Here is a 17,852-nt window from a genome sequence, read left to right on the forward strand (position 1 = left end):
TACCTCTGCTTGTTCTAAACCATTTCTCCAATTCATCACCTATTCTAACTGCTGCAACTGCATTCTGATAAACATCTTTTAATATAGCTATTAGTTTTCTATCAATTCCATAGATTCTAGCACTGCTAATGTCACTTTCTGATCAATACTGTCAAATGTCTTCATTTGACAGTATTGATCAGAAAGTGACAGATCAGAAAATCAACAAAGCAAGTTGATTTTATATGTTTTTGTTTTTTCTCCTAGCTTTCTTTGCTATTTAACTGCATTGTCAAAATCTTTTCAGTTGTAGTTCTATCTTTCCTAAATCCTGCTTGCTCATCTGCAAGGTATGCTTTCAATTGTGTTCTCAATCTTTCTGTCAGTGTCATCATCATCACTTTACCAAAGTGACTTGTCAAGGCAATTGTTCTGTAATTTTTACATTCTAGCTTATTTCCTTTCTTGTATAATGTCACTAATATTGATTTCACCCACTCCTCTGGCATTTTCCCTTCTTTCCATACCATATGATATATTTGGTGCATTTCTGTAACTATACTTTTGCTACCATGTTTAATCATTTCTCCAGTGATGTTATTGTTACCAGGACTCTTGTTGTGTTTTAGCCATCCTATTGCTATTTCTACCTCTCCTCTTAAAATGTCCATATCATATCCATTACCTGGTGGTGATATCTGCTTCAATTCTTCAGTCAGTTTCCCAACGCTATCTAAATCTAGTTTTTTTTTCATATAACTCACTACAGTATCTTGTCCATCACTGTATAATTTTATGTTTATTCATCAATACTTTGCCTTTTTCATCTTTAACTGTAGTCTGTTTTGGTTGCCATCTTCTATTAATGGTTCTAATCTAATCATTTTGTACACCTCTCTAGTTTTATGCTCTCTATAGTTCTGTATTATTGCATTGGGCTTCTAACCATCTCATCTTATCCATTCTGACTGCTTTTTTCACCTCATTGCACTTTCTTCTATATTGCTCCTCTATTTGTTCTAATGTATCCCTTCTTATCTTCAACATTCTTTTCTCCTGTACTAACTTCATTGTTTCTTGTCTAATCCATTTCTTCTGTTACTGTTTCTTCAACTGCATCTTCTATCGCCTTCATTACTCCTTTCACTCTTAGATTCGAATTTTTTTCTTTGTCCACACTTAAGTTTCTCTAACACTGTTCTGTACCTTCTTCCTATTTCTGCTTCAGTTATTCTTGCAGTATCTCTTCGTTTCTGATGATGGGGGGCTATATTTTCTTTTTAATTTCAACTTGATGTTTGCAATTACTAAACTATGATATGAGTCTATATCTACTCCTTGAAAAGTTTGACACTGCTGTACTGATGTTATCCATCTTCTTTTAATCATAAACATATGAATCATATTCTTGGTTTTTCCATCATTTGATCACCATGTCCATTTTCTACACTCCTTTTGCTGGAATCCTGTATTACAGATCATCTCCTGGTTCACAGCTAACATTTTTTCACCTTGTTAATTTCTTTCTCCGAAACCATATTTTCCCAACCATCGTTATCTATTCTGACTTTCACATTCCAATCTCCTTCAATAATTAGTACATCTTGCTTTGGTATTGTTTTTATATTGTCCCTGTCAGATCTTTGTAAAATATATCAATATCCTCATCTGTGCTGTCAGATGTGTGTGCATATATCTGGACTATTGATATATTAAATGGTTGTGCTTGAAATGTTGTTGCTATGATTCGCTCATTGACTGGTTTATAGCCTAACAGTGCTTTTCTAGCTCTTTTGTTAAGAAAGAAGCTAACTCCTGCTTTATGCTTGGTGTCATTCTCTGACCATATGACTTTGCACCCATTTCTCTCCTGATGATGATGTCCAGCGCATCTCCGCCAGTCCTAGTATATCACACCGATATCTCTTAATTTCTTCATGAAGTAATTCTAGTTTTCCTGACATCCAAAGTGTCCATACATTCCATGTTCCTACTGATAATAGTTCTGTTAATTTCAGTTTCCTTTCGATTTCCTACTTTTCAATCCAACCCTAATTGCTCGATTGGTATTGCAGACCTTGTTGATCCGGGTGATATCTGAACCGGCATGTTGTAGCTGTTGTTTATATAGGCATCAGATAACAATCATGTTTTTATTTATGGTCAGAGCATCGACACTCATCTGACCAACCCTCCTCCGTTATGCAGGCTTCGTATTGACATGAGATCCCTAAGGATTCCATGGTAGCTTTTTCCTTTGCTTCCTGGAAAATCAGAATTAACTTACAGGAGTTTATTCAGTGCCTTAAACTGCTTATGTTCATCATTAGATCCCGAAACATTAATGGTTGACTTCGATAAAGCAACTATCAATGCTTTTTATAACATACTTGCATCAATAACTATAACAGGTTGTTTATTTCATAAGGCACAAAATTTTTATCGCAATTGTTGCCATTGATTTGAAGTTATGCTGTCAAACTGCTGAATTCTACATGAAAAGTAAATGCTTTACAGCATTAGCATTTCTTCCAATGAGTGATGTTACTGATGGATTTGTTGAATTCACAAACTGCCACAAAAAATTATTTACAGCATCTTTTAATTTGCACAATTTTTAAATGATTTTATTGTTATGTATCACTGACATTCACCTTAATAAAGATTTGCCTTTTTAATGATTTTATAGTAACCTTTATTATCCATTGATTATTAACAAAAATTAATGCAAAATGTCTTATGGCGTAAATGTTTATGCCGAATTTTCCTAAAACCCGTGGGAGAGGTATCATCACTTAGCTGAACTGCCCTCTTCTGGTCAGAATCGAGAATTTTTAGAGGTTTTTGGTACTTCACCCCAAATATTAGTGCAGTATTCTAAGATTAGGTGAATATGGGATTTGTACAGAATTAGCAGCTGGATAGATGAAAGTAACATCATGAGCAAAAAAGAATGCTAAGTTTTATGGAAACTGAGGATGAAATAGCAGTGATGTATTTTTGGCCAGAAAGAGCTGGGGAGTGTAAGTCATCATCATCATCAAATTCCTGCCATGTACCCTCAAGGGGTGTACAGGATATGATAGTACTACATGAAAAAAATTACATCATTATTAATTTCCTATCTACAATTTTCCTCCAAATCAGTCTGTTACTTGTCAAGACTCCAACATTATCAGATCTTATATTTCTATCATCTAAAGCACTTTGTACCATATCAATCCACCTATATCTTGGTCTTCCTCTGGGTCGTTTTGCTGCCAACCTGGCAGAGAACACTTGTTTTGCTAATCTTTCCTCGCCCATTCTGTTTAAGTGACCATACCACCTGAGATTAGCTCTGCTAACACATTCCTGGATGCTGACAATGTCAAGTTCTTTCCTAATATCCTCGTTTTTAATATGATACTGCCATTGATGCCATCTGTTCACGCCTCTAATCTTTCTCAGGACTCTCATATCTGTGGTCTCTAGTCTTTGGTCAAGTGTTTTACTTCTGACCCAGCTCTCAGATCCATAAGTTAAAACTGGTTTGAACACTGTCTTGTATACAGCTAATTTAGTGTTCCGACTAATTTCTCTCTTATTCCATATGAATTTATTCAATTGACTTCCCACCATACCAGCTTTGCTGATTCTGTTGTCTATTTCTATATTTAATTTACCATCTTCAGTAAAAATCGTGCCTAAATAGCTGAAATGTTTTACTTGTTCCACAGGTTCTCCATTCACAACACAGTTGACATTTTCAGTGATTCTGCCTATTTTCATTGTCTTTGTCTTTTTATTGCTGACCTTCATACCATATCTATTACAACAGCTATTCAATTTAGTCAGAGAATCTTGCAGACTTGTAGCAGATTTATTTAGAAGTATAACATCATCCGCATAAAGCAAAGAGCTGAGATTAACATCTCTAATTTTGATATCATGTTTAATACCACTTTCCTTCATAATGTGATCCATATAGATAATGAATAACAGAGGGGATAATGTACATCCCTGTCTCACACCAGATTTAACATTAAACCATCTTCCTGTACTTCCTTCAATTCTAACTGCTGACTTACAACTCAAATAAAGACTAAGTATTGCTTGATACAATGCCCCATTGACACTGCAGCGTATTGAATAGCTTCTCTCTTGGCACCTTGTCATATGCCTTTTCCAAATCGACAAAACTTAAATACAGATCTTTGTTATATTCCCATGCTTTCTCGACTATTTGTCGCAGAGTGAAGATATGATCCTGACAGCCTCTATTTGACCTGAATCCAGCTTGTTCTTCACCAAGCTTTTCTTCCACAATTCTCAACCGTTTCTCAAGTATACTTGCATAGATCTTGCCAGGAATACTCAGTAGGGAAATATCTCTGTAATTCTCACATGCAGTTTTATTTCCCTTTTTATATATGGGTACTATGAGAGCTCTACTCCAATCATCGGGAATTCGTCCCTCTGTCCAAGCTTTCTGAACTATGCAGTGCAGCCACTGTAAGACTCTTATACCACCATACTTCAGCATTTCTGGTCAAATATCATCTACTCCTGCTGCCTTTCCACATTTCAAGCCTTTGATGGCTTTTTCTACTTCAAGTATGGATATGTATTCCTGACTGCATGCCTGGTCAGTGTTTTCTACCACTGTGCTGTCATCACTGCTTGTTTCATTTAGCAGTTTTTCAAAGTGATTACTCCATACTTCAAGGATATCTTTTTCTCCCGTTTTCATGTCACCTTTATAATCTCTAATTCCTTTTACAGCACTCTTTCCTCCATTCTTAATCTTCTTCAACAACCTCCAGAATATTTTGTCACCTTCTTGATATTTATTTTCTATATTCTTGCCAAAGTTCTCCCATGACTTTTGTTTAGCTAGTTTTACACAGTGTTTAGCATTCTTGCATTTGTCTCTATATTCTCTAAGAGCACAAGCTGACTTATTTGACAGGAACTTTTGGTATGCTTTCTTCTTTTCCTTCACTGCCTCTTTAACTTCCTGTGTCCACCAGGGAGTTCTGATCTTTTTATCCTTACAGACAACCTTACCACATGCCTCTCTGGCAGAATCAATGTTAGCTGAACTGCCCTCTTCTGGTCAGAATCGAGAATTTTTAGAGGTTTTTGGTACTTTACCCCAAATATTAGTGCAGTATTCTAAGATTAGGTGAATATGGGATTTGTACAGAATTAGCAGCTGGATAGATGAAAGTAATGTCATGAGCAAAAAAGAATGCTAAGTTTTATGGAAACTGAGGATGAAATAGCACTGATGTATTTTTGGCCAGAAAGAGCTGGGGAGTGTAAGTCCAAGAAGAAAAATCTCATCTTGACTGTTGAGCTGAGCATTAACAAAAGTAAGCAGAAAAGAAAGAACAGATCATTTTTTGCTAAAAAAAATACTTTTTTTTAAGCATTGATGTTGAATAGGTTTTCATTTCCTGTTCGATTGTATTGAAGATTACAGCTTACATGTAGATCTTTAAGCTTGTGATGTTTCAGCACTGTGCAAGGTTTGCCATATAAGTAGCAGCAAAATGGTCAGTGAGAAGTTATTTTCTCACAGACCTGAATTTGAGATCAATCAGAAAGTTATGTATGAGGAGGAGGGTGAGATATGAGCTGGAGGAGCACTTGCATTAGTAAGAAAATCTGAAAAGTGAATAATGCACCATAACACACAGTGAGTGATCCAAGGGGAAACTGGTATCCAGTTTCAAAGGCACACCATAAAATGGCAATTTTCAAGCAACCCTTTGGGCCAAACTATCGTATACCTTGGAAATGTCAAATACAATAGCATAACTTTTCCCTCAATCATTTCCATGGCATATATTCAGAGGTAGGCAATGTGAGATTCCCAAAAACTGGTCAACTAGTCAGTGAACAAAATTTATGTTGGTCATTGATTAGTTGACAGTTCTCCAGATGTCCAAAGAAGTTTGCTATTGATGACCTCTCATTTTAGACATTTAACACTGATGATAGCAGTATTGTCAGCCTAGTTGGCCAAGTGGTTTATCATACCCTCTCTCCAACCAATAGGCCATATGTTTGAATATTGCCATGGGCATGGATGTTTGTAGTTGCTTTTAGGTGTGAGATGAATTTCATTGTCTAGTGTGAGACAACCACCCTGCTTATTGCCTGAAGTGGCTTGAAAAAGTTTCATGTTTGGTCTCTAGAGCAAAGTTTATAGACTATGTAAAAAAATATATATATATAAAATTAATGAAAATAGAAAAAAAATCCTTAGCCCATCGACAGTGTATGATGTACTGTAGGTTTATAAATAACCTTTCATGGGTGGGAGCAACATAAAAAATAAATAAAATAGATTGATATTTTGAAGGTAGACAACTTATCCTTCTCTTTTTTTTTTGCTGTATATGAGCTTGCTTCCATGATTTAAGTGGATACCAACTGAGTGTAATATAGTGCAGAGATGAGACAGATTAGTTCAGAAGTACATCTCTTGAGTACATGAGGTGGAATACCATCAAGACCACAAACCTTTTAAGTATCCAGGTTGATAAGATTTTTCTAATGTCCTTCTGGTGGAAAGCCAGAGGATGTGTAATGCTATGTTCATATAAAGATTGCAAATGATTTACCTTGATCATCTGTGCAGAAATTGGTTGAAAAGAATGATCTCGGGAGGTCAGCTTAATATTTAGGTTATGTTGCAGTACTATCATTTGGTAAGCTTGAGGTAGGAGCTCAGATGAATAGATATTGCATCCAGCATGAGAGCTTGGTCCACCTTTATTACAAGTTGCCTCAGTCCTGAAGATACTTCAGTTGCAACCTTTGTTTACATACATTTGGATAAAGGATTAAACTAAATTTATTATAGTCTAACCAAGTGGAAAATAAATTTCCAACATCTTTCTCTAAATCCAGAGTAATTTAATAATAAGGCGGTACACCTTTTGGCAACTCGTATAAGTAAATATGACCTCTCCATTGCTTCTGCCTTAGTATCACCTCTTCTGGGTCTGGCTCCCACTCACGAGACCTCAATAAAGGTCGAAACCGGTCTGGGTAGTGGCCCTTCCCTTAATGCATAGCATTATACATGTCTGCAAGGAGATGTGCTTTGCATTATGGGAGATACTGAGACAAGGAGTGATGAGAGCTTGGTCCATCTTTACTACAAGTTGCCTAAGTCCTGAAGATACTTCTGGCGCAAACTTTGTTTGCATACACTTGGATAAAGGATTAAACTAAATTTATTATTGCATCCAACATCTTTTTGCATGGGGAACCAGATGCATGACTGCCATTGATGTAGAAAGTGAGTTCAACGTTTATTCCTTTCAAAGTTAGACTTAGCCTTGTTGATGATTGTTGCAGATGTTGTGGGCATCAGTGTAGGCTCTGAATGAAGCAAAGCTGGAATTTTTGTTTCAGGTCTCTTACAATATGCTTTATTTTTTTTTAAATCTTAATATAGCATGGTTTATTGTTTTTCCTTCTAATTAATATAAAAAGAAACGCCCTGAAAAACGTTAAATCTGGATTTGATGGTGTTATTATACCAAACTTTTTTTTTTTTTTTTTTGTCTACTAACAGAGACTTTAACAGAGGCCATGATAGCATATTAAAATGAACGCATTATTAAAATGCGTTCATTCTTGAGTTTTTTTTTTAAATTTCTTTTGGCATATGATCTGTGTACATAGCATATACCATGCTATATAGTAATAACCTTGTTTGTACAGAGTATTATTCCATGGTGGTGTATATGCTGAACATTTTGTTTTGGCTTAGTAACTAATGTGTAAATGAGTGCTAATTAAATACATTTGCTAAACTTAACTATTTGGGATGGTTGGTATAATCACAAAAAAAAGGTTTCTTACATACTTGTGTGCTTCTTCATTCTTCAGAAATATATTCAAAGATGTTGACATAAGAGATATTAAATATAAACAACTCTTTAAACTTATATCTGAAAATGTTAATAAAATGTTACATTAAAAAAAAAAAAAAGAATTAATAAACACAACAGGTTGAATATATTGTGTGTGTGTGTTTCATTGTTGATTTGGAATGCACATCCATTGCTAACTCTGTGAGATTAAGATATTTTACAAAGGAGGATTCTAATTATGTTGGTTTCCATAAATTAAGGAACAAAGAGCAAACATGATACCTCAAAAACTGTGTGAATTTTTATGCAATTTGGTGAAAAGCAATATGATATGAGATGTGAAAGAAATGTCCATAAAAATTGTAAATTTGACAAAATGGGTGTATGAAGACAATGGTTAAAAACAAGGTCAGGTCAAAGTGCCTCAATAAGGAATTTGGTTACCCCTCACAGCAATGTAGTGCTCACAGCAGAGTTTCATACTGTTTATAATGGTGTCCAGGAGCTCAGTTGGTAATAACAACCATTGCTCCTGCAAAGCTTTAAGTACCTCAAGATTTTGGGAAAGGGGGGGGGGGAAGAAGCAACACATTCCCAGGCATGTTCAGTAGGTTAAGGTCAGTAAACCTAGCTGGTCAATCCATACATACGATAGTCTCTTCTTGAAGATATTGGTCCATGAGCTTTGTTCAATGAGGATGAACATTTTTGTCTTGTCGAATATCTGCCCGATCACATCCATGTACAGACCAATAGGGGATCCAGGACCCTGTCTCTGTAAGTTGCCACATTCATGGTTCCACTAGGAAGCACATATAGTTTAGTATGCCCACCCAATGAGATGCCTCCCCAAACCATCAGGCTACCTCCATCAAAAGTGTCTTTCAGGGATAATAGAGGGATGATAACATGTTCCTGGTTCTCTCCAGATTACAGTACTCTTAGTATTGTAGAGCAAAATGGGACTCGCATATATACATACAACCCCATTGATCTTGGGTCCATTCGAAGCGGAACTTGGTCCATTTCAAACTTTTTCTCTTGTGATGTTGGGATATGGACACGCAGGCTACCAGTCACCTAGCATACAGACCAGACCACCTTCATGTCTTCTGTGCACATTGGAAGCAATTTTAATTTTGGAATAAATTTTAATTTACCGATGGCTGATTTTGAGTATGGCATTAGTAATAAAGGTGGTCAAATTATAATTTACAAAGGATTTCAGTTTGTTCGTCACCGTGAAACTACTATTCATTGGCATTGTGCAAAGTTTAGAACTTTACATTGTCAATCGCTGCTCCATACCAGAGACAACGAAATTATCCGTGAGTCTTCAGAACACTGTCATGTTAATAGGACTTTTGAATCTGAAGCTCATCAACTTGCAAATCAATGAAAAGAAAAATGTTGAATCCAGGCACAATGGCTCGTGCAATTATAGCTAACAGTTTAGTGACTGTGTTCAGACGGATTAAAAATGTGCCTACTGAAGAAGAGCTCCACGACGAGGCGATTAAATAGATCCAAAGCTAAAACAATCAGAAACATTCCGTCAAATCCAGATAATAAAAATTTTGAAATATTAGAAAGGTACTCTAAATGGATTATTCATTATTAAGGGGCAGAAGATCCAGAACATATAATACTAATTGGTCACAAGACTCTTCTAGATCAACCTGTAGTTGACGATTTTTGACTAGCAGATGGTACATTTAAAGTAGTTCCAGAAATATATTATCAGTTATACACTATCCATGCTAATATGATTCAGGTTTCGCTTTTCCATGGCTACTAGCTTTTCTATTAAGGGAAAAAGAAAGAAATAACGTGAAGATGCTGAACATGTTACTGGAGAAAATTCCTCAAGCTTGACCACGAAAAATTTTTACCGATTTTGAAACAGCAGCAATGAATGCTTTCTGTACCATGTTTGAAAACATGGAAATTGATGGCTGCTTTTTCCACTTATCACAACCTATTATATGCAAAGTAAACAAATGTGGACTAAAATCTCTATATGAATCCAATCAGTCATTTTCAGTACACATTAAAATGTTACAATCACTTGCACTTTTACCAGAAGAAGAAGTGTTAGAAACATTTTTAGAAGTTGCTGATCTGTTCTCTAATTTAGACGAATATAATGAACAAATCGAGCAAGTTCTCTTTTGCTTCGAACGTACATATATTCGAGGTCGACAGCTCAGGAACGGCACTAATAGACAACCTCTATTCAATATTTCTACTTGGAACCATAGACACTCTGCAGCCAACTGTATTGTATCGAAGGATGGCACTATGGATTTCAGTCGCTCTTTCAGTGTTCCCATTCAACTGTTTGGAAATTTTTGGATAACATTGTTAAAGAATTATCTTTACAACATACAAACTATTTGCAGCATTTAACTGGTCAACGAAACCCAGGACGTCGTAGGTACGTTTTGTTAAAACAACGTATTTCAAATATTGTACAAAATTACAACTCTAATAGACGATTGGATTTTTTATGTTGTATAGCTTATGACTTAGTGTTTGTTTTTTATTATTTTTTAAAATAAAAGTAATTTTTGCAATATTAAGAAAGTTTGTGTTTAATTTGACAACAAAATACCAATAATATTTTAATCGAATAAAGTCAACAGGTAGGTCTTATAAAGTATTACAAAATTAATGGAACTCTTATCTGAAAATAAATATAAAATTCATCATAAAAATTTAAAAACTCTAAAGTAAGAAACTTCAGTGTGAATATTCAAATTTGTGTAATTTTTTCTTATGAAAAAATTACACAAATTTGTTAGTGTATTTTTATCTATATGTAATTTCATCCTTGTGTAATTTTGGCAGTGTAATTTTATCCCATGTAATTTTAACATTGTAACCCTTTAATTTATGGAAACCAATGTAGTTGTGGATGAGACCTTGATTTTTGTTGCATTGAGTTGGACACTGGATCATATCTGCAAGCTTCTTTAAATTTCTAGATATATCCATTGAACATTGTTGACAGACTACTTCATGTTTTTGTTTTGCTTGAAAGACTACACCTGACTTGTATGCTTTTTTTACATATTCTAATATTCTTTCATAAGAATCTCTTTATGCAGCCCATCTGTTGTACATAACATTCCAGGGGAGCAGAAAATTTGTTTACACCTGATTTCTCTGGAAGTAGAAGAGGTTGTCTATGTGATCTTAGGATTTTTACTATTTTTTCCCCCCTCAGAGTACTTTGAAAGTCACTTTTATATTGTACTGATTGGGAACCATGGCTATTTTATCTGACATTTTTGATGTATAGTAGAGTGATACCTTGTACTTGGTTTTTTTACTGTTTTAAGTTTCACTAGGCATCATTCGTAGAATTTTTTTTTCCCCTTTATTGCAGCCAGTGTTATGAGGATTTCTCATGGGTGAATCAATTTTTGCATTTTCTTATTTTCGTCACAGTATTTCAAACAGCTTTTCTCTTCAAATCTTCTCAAATGCATTTTCCAGATATACAAAACTTAAGTGCAGATGTTTGTTATATTATCAGAAGTTCTCAACAATATTTTGTAGAGTGAAAGTCTGAGCTTGACAACCTCTAATTGCCTGAACTCAACTTGTTCTTCAGGTTTGTAATTTTCACATTGTTTATTCCACTTTTTATAGATGGGAACTATGAGAGCTGTTTTCCATTCATATGTAATTTGACCCCTGTCAGGCCTTCTGAATTGTGCAAGTGTAGCTACTGTAAACTTTTATACCTCCATATTTGAGCATTTCTGGTCAAATATCATCCACTCTGACTGTCCTCCTACATTTCAGGCTTTTGATAGGTTTTTTATCTGAAGTATTGATATACTCCTGTTTGCATTTTTTTCATCTCTCTCATTTGTTTTCTTCTCTATTCAGTCACTGATAGTTTCATTTAATGATTTAAGAGTTTACAATTTCTGAGCTTTTTCTATAGACTCCAGGATATTTTCCTACCTTCCTGATATTGTAGGAAAACCAAAAGTCTTCCAACGATTGGTATTTAGCTACTTTTACACATGCTTAGCTCTCACAGTTTTCTCTGTATTCTTTTAGAGAATCTGCTGACTTATTTTCTAGAAATTTCCAATATTCCTTCTTTTCTAGGACTGCTTCTTTAACATCTTGTGTCCACTATGGTGTTTTTTTTTTCTATCCTTGCAGACAACTTCATCACATGCCTCATAGCTGAATCATTCAATGTTTTTCTTGGAGTTTTCCACTGAGACTCTGAGCTTTGGTTCTTATTTTAAAACTGTTTGATTTTTTTTACTTAAATGATGTTTATATAGATGATGTGCTAGAGTTTACTGTAAAAGCTGCCTAAATTTAATTATTTTTAAAGCTTTATGCATCATCATTCTTTTAAGCATGATATTAATTTTTATTTTACTTAAAACTAAGTGATTATCACTTTCAATTTCACAATCTCTGCATCCTCTTGTTACTACCCTAAACCAGCATGAAAATATCACTGTCAACGGTAAAAATGTAACCAAAACACACCCTTATCCACCTTTGAAGGAAATCGGGTTTATATAAAAGTTTCTGCTCTTCTGCATATATTACATAGGAAAGATGGGCTGGTTGGGAGAAATTTACTTGAAAGAACATTTAAAGTACTTGAAAAAAAGTACACAAGTCAGTCTAATCTTTCATTAAAAAGAGGGAAGACATGAAATTGACTGCCAGCTAACAAAAATACCATATAAAATTTAAAGAAGCTTTCACAGATGATCTAGTGTCCAGTTCATTGTAGCAAAAATCAAGATCTCATCCAACTAGTTATGGTATTCTCTTTCATAAAGCATCTTGATTTCACAGATGTAGGTAATGATGGGTTATGTATATTCTAAATCAACAATTTGTGACATAGGCAGCATGATATTTATTATTGCTTTTTTTTTTTTTTTAATGTCACATTCTGTTAATGTTTATAGATATGTTTTAAACTTTTCTCTTTAACCTTTTGTCTCAATCTTTTTAATATTCCTTAAGAATCACACCAAAGTGTATGAGAACCTAATTGAATAAACAAATTTCTTCTTTTTTCATGATTATACCATTTATTAATACTCATAACCATAGAAGCAGATGTTAAAAACTGTAATTTTATTTGCTCAAAGAATATTGTTTCTAACATAATTTCGTAATGTTTTTATCTTTCTTTTATTAGGACGAGTATACTTTATTGCAACAAATGTTACAGAAAAGTAAAGGCAGTAATATGACAATTTGGTTTGGTCATTATCCTACTTCCACAATAGTTGCTCCAAATCCTGGTGCTAGGGAACTTATGAGGTTAGTTTGGAGAAAAAAAAACTTACTTTAGTTAGGATGTTCAACAATGATTTAAACAAGTGATGTACAGGTATCCCTCATTATACGTGATCTCACTTTACACGTTTTCGATATAACACGATCTTAAAACGTTAATTTTAAAAAATCGCAACCGGTAGCAATTTTGCAGTCACCCTGTGTATGGTCACGTGACTTTGTGCGCTTACCGCTTTGACAATGTGGCATCGTGCTGCATGTCAGTCTAACAGAAGGTGTAGAACTGGTAAGTTCCATCGTTGGAGTCTTCTGCAAAGCAAAACATTATGGGAAAAAGAGAGTTAATTGTGATCAAAATATTTCCAGGACTGAAAAACAGAGAAAAGCTATAACACTAGAGGAAAAATTAGAAGTTATGAAGAGGCATGAATGTAACGAGTGCACAGTCAACATAGTCAGAGCTACAGGAATTTCAGAATCAACTTTAAGAACAATAAGAAATCAAGCAGAGAAAATAAAAGAAAGTTGTAAAAGTGTGATGAGAATGTCGACAACTAAGATAACACAGACAAGGGCACCAATTATGGAGAAATTGGAAAAGATGTTGGGCCAGTGGATCGAACATGAAAATTAACGTGCTGTTGCGTTATCCACCTTGATTATCCAGGCTAAGCGAAAAGTTTATTTGATGATTTGAATGCTTTCGATTCCTGATCCTAAAGTACAATCTTTTGCTGCAAGTACTGGGTGGTTTCGTTTCAAGGTGCGACATGGATTTCATAATCTCAAACAGACTGGCGAGGCAGCAGGAGCTGATGTTGCTGCTGAGAACTTTCTAGCAAAATTTCTAAGTGTTCAGGAACATGGTTATTTGACTCAGCAAGTGTTCACTTTTGACGAAACAGGTTGTTCTGGAAGCACATGCCTAGTAGAACATTTCTATCGGTGCAAGAAAACAGGACCCCAGGTTTTAAAGCTTCCAAGGACCATCTCACTGTGCTGTTAGGAGGAAAAGCATCTGGAGATCATAAAACTAACCATTGATGGTTTATCACTCCGAAAACCTACACACACACACACTCAAGGGCCACTCAAAGGAGAATTTGTCTGTTGTATGGCAGTCAAATAAAAAAGCATGTATTACCGGTGCTGTGTTTCGGTCCTACTTTTGCGATGAACCATGTCTTGAATTGAAGGCTTATTGTGACAGGATAAATGTCCCTTCAAAATTCTTCTGTTTCTGGACAATGCACCAGGACATCCTTCAAGCAATGCTGAAAGTGATGAGAATAACAGTTATTTTTCTTCTACCAAACACAACATCCCTCCTTCAGCCCATGGATCAGGGTGTTATTGCAACTTTCAAAAGTTATTATATCCACAGAACATTTTCACAGCTACTTCAAGCTACATGTACTGACAGTGAAGATAAAATTTCAGCGAAAGATTTTTGGAAGAAATATAATGTCAATTGACAACATTGGAGAGGCATGGGCAGAACTTAAGCAGTCCTGCAAGAACGGAGTTGGGAAGAAAATTTGGTGTGTAGTTTCTGATTCTAACGATTTTGATCCTGAAAGTAAGCTTGCGAACTCAAGATATGACATAGTTAAAATGGCAAAAATCTATTGGATTTCAGGATGTCATCGTCATCAAATTCCTGCCATGTACCCTCAAGGGGTGTACAGGATATGATAGTACTACATGAAAAAAATTACATCATTACCAACTTCCTATCTACAATTTTCCTCCAAATCAGTCTGTTACTTGTCAAGACTCCAACATTATCAGATCTTATATTTCTATCATCTAAGGCACTTTGTACCGTATCAATCCACCTATATCTTGGTCTTCCTCTGGGTCGTTTTGCTGCCAACCTGGCAGAGAACACTTGTTTTGCTAATCTTTCCTCTCCCATTCTATTTAAGTGACCATACCACCTGAGATTAGCTCTGCTAACACATTCCTGGATGCTGACAATCTCAAGTTCTTTCTTAATATCCTCGTTTTTAATATGATACTGCCATTGATGCCATCTGTTCACGCCTCTAATCTTTCTCAGGACTCTCATATCTGTGGTCTCTAGTCTTTGGTCAAGTGTTTTACTTCTGACCCAGCTCTCAGATCCATAAGTTAAAACTGGTTTGAACACTGTCTTGTATACAGCTAATTTAGTTATCGGCTAATTTCTCTCTTATTCCATATGAATTTATTCAGTTGACTTCCCACCATACCAGCTTTGCTGATTCTGTTGTCTCTTTCTATATTTAATTTATCATCTTCACTAAAAATCGTGCCTAAGTAGCTGAAATGTTTCACTTGTTCCACAGGTTCTCCATTCACAACACAGTTGACATTTTCAATGATTCTGCATATTTTCATTGTCTTTGACTTTTTATTGCTGACTTTCATACCATATCTATTATAACAGCTATTCAATTTAGTCAGAGAATCTTGCAGACTTGTAGCGGATTTATTTAGAAGTATAATATCATCCGCATAAAGCAAAGAGCTGACATTAACATCTCCAATTTTGATATCATGTTTAATACCACTTTCCTTCATAATGTGATCCATATAGGTAATGAATAACAGAGGGAATAATGTACATCCTTGTCTCACACCTGAAACATTAAACCACCTTCCTGTACTTCCTTCAATTCTAATTGCTGACTTACAACTCAAATAAAGACTAAGTATTGCTTGATATAATGCCCCATTGACACCATATAACTTCAGCGTATTGAATAGCTTCTCTCTTGGCAACTTGTCATATGCCTTTTCCAAATTGACAAAACTTAAATACAGATCTCTGTTATATTCCCATGCTTTCTCGACTATTTGTCGTAAAAGTGAAGATCTGATCCTGACAACCTCTATTTGGACTGAATCCAGCTTGTTCTTCACCAAGCTTTTCATCCACAATTCTTCTCAACAGTTTCTCAAGTATACTTGTATAGATCTTGCCAGGAACACTCAGTAGGGAAATACCTCTGTAATTCTCACATTGTTTTATTTCCCTTTTTATATATGGGTTCTATGAGAGCTCTACTCCAATCATCGGGAATTCGTCCCTCTGTCCATGCTTTCTGAACTATGCAGTGCAGCCACTGTACAACTCTTATACCACCATACTTCAGCATTTCTGGTCAAATATCATCTACTCCTGCTGCCTTTCCACATTTCAAGCCTTTGATGGCTTTTTCTACTTCAAGTATGGATATGTATTCCTGACTGCATGCCTGGTCAGTGTTTTTTACCACTGTGCTGTCATCACTGCTTGTTTCATTTAGCAGTTTTTCAAAGTAATTACTCCATACTTCAAGGATATCTTTTTCTCCTGTTTTCATGTCGCCTTTATCATCTCTAACTCCTTTTACAGCACTCTTTCCTCCATTCCTTAGCTTCTTCAACAACCTCCAGAATATTTTGCCACTTTCTAGATATTTATTTTCTATATTCTTGCCAAAGTTCTCCCATGACTTTTGTTTAGCTAGTTTTACACAGTGTTTAGCATTCTTGCATTTGTCTCTGTATTCTCTAAGAGCAAAAGCTGACTTATTTGCCAGGAACTTTTGATATGCTTTCTTCTTTTCCTTCACTGCCTCTTTAACTTTCTGTGTCCACCATTGAGTTCTGATTTTTCTATCCTTGCAGACAACCTCACCACATGCCTCTCTGGGTGAATCAATCTGGGTTTTCTTCAATGCTTGCCATTGAATCTTCAAGGTTTGGTTCCTGTTCTCAAACTCTTTCATTTTGTCTTCAACAATCTTTGTGTATTTTAGTCTACAGTTCCCATCTGAGAGCTGCTCAACTTTTATTCGCTTTAAAACTTTCTTGCATGTTATTCTTTTCAATATGAAATTCAATTTCATCCTGCTCAAGACTAAATAGTGATCACTTCAAATTTCAAATCCTGTGAACACTTTGGTGTCCTGTACCAGGGAGAAAACATCACTATCAACAATAACATAATCAATGAGACTTTTCTTATTCTTTGCCTCTTCTCTCCATGTGAATTTGTGCACATTTTTATGTTGGAACATGGTGTTAGTAATAACCAGTCCATGTCCTGAGCAGAAATCCAACAGATATTTGTCATTATTATTAGCTTTGCTCTTTTCTCAAAATTTTCCCAAAATATTTTTGTATGTCTGACAATAATTTCTTACTATGATATTTAGATCCCCAACAAGGACCAACTTTTCCTTTTTCATTGTGTCAGTTGCTTTTTCTAAAGCGTCAAAAAATTCCTCCACTTCTGCCTTAGTGGAACCTTTTGTGGGACCATATTCACAAATAAGTTTCATTGTCCAGTTCCCCATTCTCATATTTGCTCACATTACTTGACACTGATTGCCATTCAAGCAGATTAGCCTCGTTATTTGTGTTGAATACTATGGCTACTCCTTCTTTTCCTTGATTGTTATTGCCTGAATATAACATTTTGTATTTATTGCTCAGAAAGATCTCGCCAGTTTTTGTCTTTTTTGTTTCAGTCACCCCTATTATGTCGATCTGGTACTTATCTAATTCTTCAGCTAGCTCCATTTCTTTGCCATTCAGGCTTCTTATGTTGATAGTACCGATTTTTAACTCTGGTGATGTTGAGTTGGGGTTTGTTTTCAGATTTGTTCCAGTAGCTGACGTTTCGCTGTTCGCCCTGGTTCCCTGGCGAAAACAACTAAACATTTC

At 35.3% G+C, this 17,852-nt stretch overlaps 1 protein-coding gene across 1 annotated transcript in view; it reads left to right on the forward strand.

Moving 5' to 3' along the window:
* The window catches only part of LOC150101724 (transmembrane protein 62-like), a 365,932-nt gene that overhangs the window by 118,677 nt on the left and 229,403 nt on the right, over positions 1–17,852 (forward strand). Inside the window, exon 8 of the mRNA XM_090399895.1 lies at positions 13,054–13,178. Coding sequence (XP_090256021.1) covers positions 13,054–13,178 — 125 coding nt within the window. The remainder of the gene's footprint in view (positions 1–13,053; positions 13,179–17,852) is intronic.

The sequence above is a fragment of the Typopeltis vanoorti genome, chromosome 11 (assembly GCF_054136105.1).
Source record: "Typopeltis vanoorti isolate ZY-2024b chromosome 11, IOZ_Tvanoo_1.0, whole genome shotgun sequence".
NCBI classification, from domain to species: domain Eukaryota; kingdom Metazoa; phylum Arthropoda; class Arachnida; order Uropygi; family Thelyphonidae; genus Typopeltis; species Typopeltis vanoorti.